At 36.2% G+C, this 9,841-nt stretch overlaps 1 protein-coding gene across 2 annotated transcripts; it reads left to right on the top strand.

The window, feature by feature from the left end:
* Positions 1 to 900: 900 nt before the first annotated feature.
* Positions 901 to 8,165, top strand: LOC125232832. 2 transcript variants are annotated; one of them, XM_048138626.1, is made up of 6 exons: positions 901 to 1,054; positions 1,786 to 1,909; positions 5,500 to 5,677; positions 6,351 to 6,443; positions 6,931 to 7,053; positions 8,019 to 8,165. In XM_048138626.1, exons 1-6 carry the CDS (start codon positions 994 to 996, stop codon positions 8,139 to 8,141), a joined length of 702 nt encoding a protein of 233 aa, XP_047994583.1. In that variant the 5' UTR covers positions 901 to 993; the 3' UTR covers positions 8,142 to 8,165. The 2 variants fall into 2 exon arrangements, with proteins under 2 accessions (XP_047994583.1, XP_047994584.1); XM_048138627.1 differs by having other exon boundaries at positions 915 to 1,054; positions 1,806 to 1,909.
* Positions 8,166 to 9,841: the final 1,676 nt, after the last annotated feature.

Below are 9,841 nucleotides of genomic sequence, written 5' to 3'. Positions count from 1 at the left end.
CATTTTTATATTAAAGGAAAAAATGAAAAAAAAAATTTACGCTTCCGGCGGGACTTGAACCCGCATCATTTGCAATCCGTGCAAGGCTCTTAACCAATTGAGCTACGGAAGCCACGCCGGACATCGCAAATCTTTCCATGCCTTTCCTTATGTACACACGTCTTGGGGTGACGTCTAGCGCCATCTACCGACAGACTATTACATCTTGTAACGGCACTGGAGTCTCAAGTTATATTGAGAATTCACCAGTAACAATGTGCTAACCCGAAGAATTTTCGTTCCCCTTTGATACCCCGTATACGCTTATAAAAAAACAAAAAATAAAAAAAAATTAAAAAAAAACGAATATTTTTTTTTGTATGAAAACGCACCCAAAATCAAATATTGTCTAGGGCCCGTACCAGTTGCAGTCGGCACGTCTATACAGCCCCTTATAGTTTTTTTTTTTAATTGGCTAAATACCTGGATGTTATGTCACAATTATCTGTGTTTGGAAATTAAAAAAGAAGACTTTGCCGGCCTTGGCCTGCAAGGTTTGTATGAAATTCCATTATCTATCAATCGTCCTAGCCGCACCTGCAACGTCATACTTCGCTGCCAATTACAAGGCACATAACATCAATATTTCATACCATGTTTGAGAAAATTTCTTTAATTCTCGAATAGTTCTTAAGATTTTTTTGGCGACACATAGGAACGTCATTTGATTGATAGAATTTTAAATCTTTCCTTGTCAAAGTACCTAATCAAACTTATTGCTAATTATGAATTATCATAGTAGGTAGATACCTACTTAATATCCTAACAAAGTAATATAAACGATCAAGATAACAAAACATGCATCCATGACGTGAACAATCTTGGTCCTTTCTTTGTACCTACTTATAACAATTATATTATAAGAGTCACATTGATATCCGACATATCAACAAGTATTGATATTAATTGATAATCTAATTGAATTATTTGAAGAGTGAATATTAGTCTGTAAGAATGAAGTTTTGTGCACTTATTTGTTTTATTTTTGCAACTAATTTGGTTTATGGACAATGGGGTAAGTAGATAATAATGATGCATTCACTATTTGTATCTAATGGAACGGCAATTATATATATATTAACTTTTTTTTTAGTTTATTGAATTCATTGTGTATACTTTCATGTAGACTATGTTTAAACCAACATCAGTAACGTAGAATAAGAAAACTAGGCTCTTCCTATTTTTGACATTATTTTCTGAATAAAAAAGTACTTCACTGACTTCAATGTTACATTCTACGTCTTATGTCTCACTTGACTCTTACAAAATTTCGCCAAATATCTGTTTAAAGTCAAACGAAAAATACATAAAAGATTTTACAAATAGGTTTTTGAGCTGTGGTGTTGAGCAACCCATGGAATCGGAGGCAATCTAGCAGAGGCAACTATTTTATTTCGGGGCTAAAATTTTAAGAAGTTTTAGAGAAGGCCGAGAATCCAGATACTGTATACGCCAAAAATGAATTTTTGCAACAATGCTGGCCATTTATAATACACTATTTGGAAGTACCGGACTGGTGGTGGTGGGGGTGGTGGCCAGATTAAATCCCTTCTCGGCCTGGATATGGCCCAGGGGCCTTAGATTATTTGCCCGCCATTGGTCTAGGATATCATAGGGCATGTTCAAGTTATCAGTTTTCACTTTTTACTTCGATGATTACAAACAAATATTTTTCGCATTATTATAATGACGCTATAGTTTTTAAAACTCTTTTTTAAATATATATTTTTTTTGCTTGGTTTACAGTAAGCCGAGTTTTTTTGCAGGAAGCCCAGGATTATTTCAATAAGGTGGTTCAAGAAACTGTCCTGCGCTTGGAGCAGCAGGGTTTCAGCTCTCTTCGACTTCAAGATTTCCATCAAACAATAAGGTACAGTCCAATAATTTGTGTCCTAATCTAAGCTACTGTGTAAGCTTTCGCAGTAGGTAAACGTCATAGAAAAAAATAAAACCGCCTTCAAAAATAAGCGCGTTACAAAACACGGAGAAACTAAAAAGCAAAAAATAATAAACCTTTGAATTCAGATTTCTTATCGTATTGCAATAATCTAAACATCCAAATTATAAACAAATCAATTATTTTTGCAGTCGGTACCAGACCTGTTCGTCGCCTTGCTATTGCCTGTTTGCCCCACCCAACCATACGCAGGCTGGCACCGACTCCAAAAATAATTGATTTGTTTATAATTTGGATGTTTAGATTATTGCAATACGATAAGAAATCTGAATTCAAAGGTTTATTATTTTTTGCTTTTTAGTTTCTCCGTGTTTTGTAACGCGCTTATTTTTGAAGGCGGTTTTATTTTTTGTTAAAAAGTTTATTTATTTAATGATTTTTAGTGGTTCCTATTGATATTATACGTATCAGTCCGAATACATGTACACTAGTGAAAGAATTATCCTTTAACTCCTAACCATTGAGGAGTTGACCTTCCATCATCAGCTCAGCCACATAAAATTATTACCATCAGGCGTAAATACTGGTTTACCTTTGAAAAATACACTAAAAACATTACATGTGCCTATAACATTTGAAGAGTTCCCTCGATTTCTCCAGGATCCCATCATCAGACCTTGACTTGGTGCCAATGGGACCATCTCGGGGTTATACCCGTTCGATCAAAAAAAAAATTTGAAAATAGGTCCACAATTCTCGAAGATATCGAGGAACATACATACAAAAAAAAAAAACATTCAGTCGAATTGAGAACCTCCTCCTTTTTTGAAGTCGGTTAAAAAAAAAACATTCAGTCGAATTGAAAAAAAAAACTAACTTGGTTTAATTATAGCCTGTCAACCAAATTTTGGCAGTAGCAATGTACATCAAACTAAAGTATGGTATCCCTATGAAACGAACAAAAACCAGCAATGCACGTCGAACAGCAACAGATATTTTTTTTTCAAGGGGCTCGCTCCTTCCTTACGAATTAGATAATGTATTAAAAAGGGACGGATATATGCTAGTTATTTCTCTTTTTGGTAGGTCGGAGATTTCCACAGATAAGATACAAATGACACGCGAACTTTCACCGTTTTTTTTCAAAACTAGTGTTGCTAGCCCGCGAATTTTCAAATTTGCCGCCTTTTTCTAGTGACAAGATTTGGTTGACGGTCTATATAATTATACATTTCGTAAGGAGCAATATGTTACCCGTGTGAATCTGCATATCCTAGAGGTGGGGCAAGGTGTCATGGATGTTGGATGACAGCTAGAGATTGTTAAGGGCACGTTACACAAATATCTTAAGGCGGATACACAACACACTCTGCTACAGAGGGTATTAAGCAGAATTTAAGTAAGACTGGCCCCGTAGCCGAATGGCTTTTCTGCGACGCGAAACGAATACGAAACGCCGCGAAAGGTAGTCTGGCTCTGTCGCGCCAATACGCAAGAGCGATAGATCTACGAGCGTTTCGTTTCGTGAGCATTTCGTGAGCGTTTGTGCCATTCGGCTACATACCCTGTTCTAGTTGTCTTGTATACGCTCATAAAGCATAGGGTGAGGTTGCCAACAATGAGCCACCAAAAATTTAAATCTTAATAAGTCAGTCATAATAGGTCCAAATTCAATTTTTTTTTATTCAGTGCATTTGTTATTTATCTAGCTCTAAATTTTCATCATTATTTTTTAATAAAACTGAATAGAAGTCGAGATATTTTAGTTTTTTTAAAAGATGAACAATGGCTCATTGTGTACAATCTCTGGTACAGACTGAACCGGTACTATGTATTCAATGAACCGGCCTAGTACACAATGAACCTACCATTATATAATTGCATAGTTTTTGATAAATAATTGCAAAATATACAAACTGATTTAGGTAAATATGGGGCAATTTAATAAATACAACATTTACAATGTCAAAAATGCTTATTTATTTAAACTAAGAGTAGTTTACTAATGTAACCGTCACAATATTCTTCGTTATATGAAAAATAAAGTCTTGCACTTCAAAAAACTTAAATAATATATGTATTATCATATATTTTTGTACTATATAGTAACGTTATATTAGATATATTTATATTAACTCTTAAACATGGCAAAAGTTGTACAAAATAGACCTTCCAAAGGCTAACTAGAGAATTACCTAGAGAACCTCCTGGTTCATTGAGTACTCTAGCCTTGTGGTTCAATGTGTGCTAGATATACATTTTCACTTTTTAAATTCGGTAAAAAATAAACGGCACAAGAAAGCCGCATCAGTGAATGTCAAAAAGATAGAGAAATAGTCACTCCGCACAACTGATTAATTAGATAAATCAAACATAACTACATTCTGAGAAAATAAAAAAACTAAATACTTAATTATTTTCTGTTTTCTTGTCCAAAATCACAAAATACTTCACTACACGTGCAATTTCAACGCGGACCGGCCGCCGACTGGGGAGCGAGCGGGGGAACCTTAGCGGCGCGTGCCTATGTTCGCAGTGCAGTTTGGCAACGTCGCATTTTCGAATAAAACCGTTGGTTCCTTGTGTACCACTGGTTCTCTGTTGCCCACCTTACCCTACCATAATTATATACTAAACGAGACAGTTAAAGCTACTCTACCTACTTGATCTTCTATCACAACCGTGGTATCATTTTTCTCTTTAGCAGGTCAATATCTTTGTTAAAATGATAATATGAATGTGGTGAATAGCTGGCTATCAGTCACATATTGTCGTAACAGAAAAGTAACGACACATATATACAACGTGTTTCCGGTATCACTCAAAACCTCAGACACCCCAACTGATTTTTATTTTTTTAAACTAATCTAGAGTATTCATCTTTTAATCTGATCGTTACTTTTTTTTTAATTGAATTTTTAATTTTCTGTACAGCTCTACTTGACTTTTAGCTCTACACTCAATAAAATAATTGCTAACTACCATCATAAACCATAAGACTATTTATTTGTGTACGTTACTGCAACGACATAAGGTTTACCAATAGACAGCTAACATGTCACTGTAAAACACTTTAAAGCTTTATCACAGTAAACTTCAAATTGGACAGGTAATCGCAGTAAGCAAATTCAAACCCAATATTCAAAATGACAAGGTTGTAATTAGGTACGAATTCGATTTGTTATGACTTATGATAAACATTAAGATTAAACTGACAAACAACGTCAAACTAGTAGCGGAAAAAATAATCGTCCAAGTAACCAGCCAGTATTAATACCCCTAAATACTGAAAAAGGTAAACAACCTCTAGCAATGCGATATACACAATGTTGTATTACGAGTACAATAGAATGGGCACGTAAAAAATAACTAATAATACTAATTTAAATAAAAATATTATACCCCCCAAGTTCTTACAGTCTACGGTCTTCCCAAATTCGCCATTTTGGTAGTTCAATCCTCTCCCATTCTGAGTAGGTGGCCGAACCAGCGAAGTCTTGGTCTTGCCAATGTACTTATAAATGGGTAGGTACCTAATCTAAAAATTGTATTTCCTATTACAGCCAACAAATGTACAAATGGCACGTCACGGGTAACGTCACGTACACAAATGGTTTCCTAGTGTCCATTCAGAAAATGGACATTACGAACTTCCAGCAACAAACATCTTCCATCACTGTAAATGGTAGCGTTACTAACTTCGCTACGGTCCATGGACGGTTGAATTTAAGGGATATGAAGGTATGTGGAAATCGTTTAAAGGAGTATACTGACGTTCATCAGTCAGCCGGACGGCTACGGTTTAGTTAGAAGTCCCTCCTCCTTGCGTTATTCCAGCATTCGCCACGGCAGCATTTCATGGGATCCGCAATGACAACCTTATTCCAAGATTCGGGGTAGCCAGGCACTAGTTTTAAGAAAGCGACTGCCATCTGACCTTCCAACCCGAAGGGTACCTAGGCCTTCCTCACAATATGCTTTGTTTGTTTGTTTGATGTTAAATTTTCCTTCACAGAAAGGCGACTGGCAAATATCAAATGACATTTCGCACATAAGTTCCGATAAACTCATTGGTACGAGCCGGGGTTCGAACCATGTTAGTTAGAAGTAACCCCCCTATTTTTTTTTTAATTTTTATGTTGCGCCAACGGGCCGCGCGTCTCTATGGTTTGTTCGAAAATGTTTGGAAGTGGTCGTTCTTTTCCGCAATGCGCGGCATGTACCCGTGAACGGACGAAAACCACCACTATATATCAAACATCTACAACAAACAATACAAATACGAACTAATCAATCATGTATAGACGGGTCACAATGACCAAGACCATAGATTTGACTAAACGGCAATGTTCGTTTGACTATAATTTTTTCCATAAAATCATAAATCCTACATGGATTGTGTTATGTGTTTCAGATCGGATATGATGTGATTGCTGAACTAGAAGACGATGGCAATCATAGGTTCACCGGAACTTTCGTTCACACTCTGAGCTGGTTTACCTTTAGAGTAAGTTAATAAATAAAGCATCGACGTATATTTGCTAGACGCATGACTGGTGCTGCCCTCACTTTGTCGGGTTTTCTATGTTAATGTTTGACATGCCCATAAGGTTACTTTTATGGAGATTAGAGGTATTACCTCTATTCTCAATGGTTACTTTTGTTCTTGACAATCAGCGCTCCTGCACGCACGTTGCCCATAGATTATGTCACGAGATGACGATACGACTATATCACGACACTGTGCGATAAACAAAGAGTTGTATAATATATGCAAGAACTCGTATTTCATTACATTGCGGTATTTGTTTGATGTTTTGCATACTCAATCTCAACGGTCCGCAATGTAACTAAAAACGCTCCTACCTAACTACGTGTTCGCGCGCCATCAAAATTAGCTTTTTAAGGTTACGAACTTACGAACGGACACCCCTCTCCAATGAAACGATTAAATATCGTAGCCTAGTACCAAAAATAAGTATATAATTTTTCAGATATTGAAGAACTTGCACACACAAGAGATAACTGCCGATGTGACCTTGGACAGTCTAAGCGGAGGACTCCATAGAATGCAGTACATGCCGGCAAACAAAATAACTGAAGTTCTTTCTAGAACTGTAAGTGGAAAAAAATCCTAACATTGAACGTAAAACTCTCCACCGGTGACCGATCCGGGAATCAAATCCGTATCTTCAGCTTATGCGACTTATTAAATTAACCTCCAGATCACCCGAACGCCGAATATTTAATAGGATAATTTGATTTTCACCATACCAACTGATAAATGCTTTTTTAGTACAGAGGGTGTTTTTTATACGCACTAGTGCGAGAAGTGGTTCATTATATGCCAGGTCGAAACTTCGGAGGCTCATCTGTACTGAAAAACGTCGTACGATACACGTGCGAAAAGGAAATTCGTAACTCGTGTCGATTTAAAACACTCGCTTCGGTCGTTTAATTTATCGCCACTCGTTTCGAACTTCCTTTTTTACGCACTCATATATATATATATATATATATATATATATATATATATATATATATATATATATATATATATATATGAGTATCACTACATAGTATAAAACAAAGTCGCTTAATGCACCGCCTACAATCTTCTCTGCTTTGCCCAAAGGTTGACTGGTAGAGAATGCCTCATGGCATTAAGTTCGCCTTTTGTACATTAAGTTGTTCATTTGTGCAATGAAGTTTAAACAAATAAATCAATAAACTGTCAAAGCGGCTTTATAGCAATCGACAAAGTGGGACGTTTTCCCGTGCACACTCACAAATATTGAATAAAATAATGTATTTGATTTAGTTTAATTGATGTTTTAGAGTTCATATTTTATTCGTGTTGGTGTGGTGAAAAATTTTGTGTTTCACTCGGTGGCAAAGTTTGTTTAACCTTCGTGCCTTGAAATCATCACAACTCAAGATTCCAATTATCGAACCACTCGCTACGGTCGCGGTTCAATTGGCATGTGCAGTTAAACAACAACTTTACCCCCTTGTAAAACCAATAAATATTGTTTTCTAGTTTTTTATATAGGTACCTATGTATTTTGTTCTTTATTTTTAGTACACTCCAAACAACATTCGGAACAGCGTAGCAAGTTGGGGTCGCGACATCATCCATCCTATTCTTTTGGACGTTGCTCAGAATAAGATCCAATTTCCTTCAGTGTGCCTTGACTGCAGATAAATATTATGCAATTTAAAAGAGGAATTACAGTTGTTTTTTTTACTAACCTGTTATGTGTCCCACCCACCGCTGGGCAAGTGGGCAGTCCAGGGTGGCTAGCCGAATGGCACAATCGCTCACGAAACGCTCACGAAACGAAGCGCTAGTAGATATCTATCTCTATCGCGCTTGCGTATTGGCGCGACAGAGCCAGCGGCGTATCGCTTTCGTTTGGCGTCGGAGAAATGCCATTCGGCTACGGCAGTTGCCCTCTTTTTTTCCACGACTGAAATACATACCTACCATTACCTAATACATACATACATACATACAATCACGCCTGTATCCCATAAAGGGGTAGGCAGAACACATGAAACTACTAAAGCTTCAGTGCCACTCTTGGCAAATAAGGGGTTGAAAGAAAACGAAACTGTGACAAGACAAACAAGACAAACTGTGACTGTGTGTGTGTTACCTAATAGGTTATATTTATACCAATACCCGTCCAGTTAAGCACATGTGTAATATAGGCATTAAACTTATAGATATGTCAAATAATAGGTATTTTACTATATAATAGACATAATAGTAGGTAAATTGTGAAACAAGTGTGCTTTGTTGATGTTGGTCTGTTACACGAGGCGATATTGTGGGCGCGAGCGAAGTGAGTGATATATAATAGTATGTATGTATGATAAATAATTTTTAAGAAAAAAAACCGCCTTCCTTTGGGGTTCTGGTGATAAATACTTTCAAATATTGGATAATGTTATCAATTCGTCTGTATATTTTTTAATGTTTGTTATTCGATATCTCCGTCATTTCTGAACCAATTTTGAAATTTGGATGATTCTGAAGTACTTACAGATGAGAATGATTATCAGAACGGAACTCTAACCAGGGGCGGCTCACTCTTCACCAGCAGTTCCACTGCACCAAATGTCACTGTTCTGGACGTAAACTGTGCATGCTGTTCTTATAAAAATACCAAAGTCACTATAAGTGTGCCGTTCAGATTTGAGGAGTTCCATTCTGACCATCATCAGGAGTTCCACTGCACCAAATGTCACTGTTCCGTACGTAAATTCATGCTGTTCCTTTAAAAACACAAAAATATAATGTCTTTCAGATTTGAAGAGTTCCCTCGATTTCTCCAGGATCCCACCACCAGAACTGGGTTTTGAGAAAAATGGGACCAATCTGTATGCATATACATTCAATCAAAAAAATTTTTTTCAAAATCGGTTCAGTAACGACGGAGATATCGAGGAACAAACATTAAAAAAAAAAAAAAAAAAAAAAAAAAAAAAAAAAAAAAAAAAAAAAAAAAAAAAACAGACGAATTGAGAACCCCTTCCCTCGAGATTTGGAAGGCGGTTAAAAAATTAAGGCACGTGTGTATAATTTCTTGACTTAAAAGCCTAAGCGCAGTTCAATGACCAATGAGATCCATGTTACGAGGAAGCGTGTTGAAATCTATTATCTACTTCTACTACCTAAAAATAATTTTTGGACATAGATTAGATCCTTAGTGGCAAAGTTGACTAATATGTATATAATTAGGTATACCTAATGAGTATAATGACGGGACAATGTAATATCATGGTATTGGTTATTATCGCATTAAGATTTATAAATAAGGTAGTTACATGAACTAAGCAAATTATACATAGTAAAAGAAGAAGAAACAAGTAGAATAAAATTTTAGCATTTATAATTAA

This window comes from Leguminivora glycinivorella, chromosome 13, assembly GCF_023078275.1.
Source record: "Leguminivora glycinivorella isolate SPB_JAAS2020 chromosome 13, LegGlyc_1.1, whole genome shotgun sequence".
Classification (NCBI taxonomy): Eukaryota; Metazoa; Arthropoda; class Insecta; order Lepidoptera; family Tortricidae; genus Leguminivora; species Leguminivora glycinivorella.
Note: the sequence above shows the minus strand (reverse complement) of the source record. Positions and strands in the feature narration are given on the sequence as shown.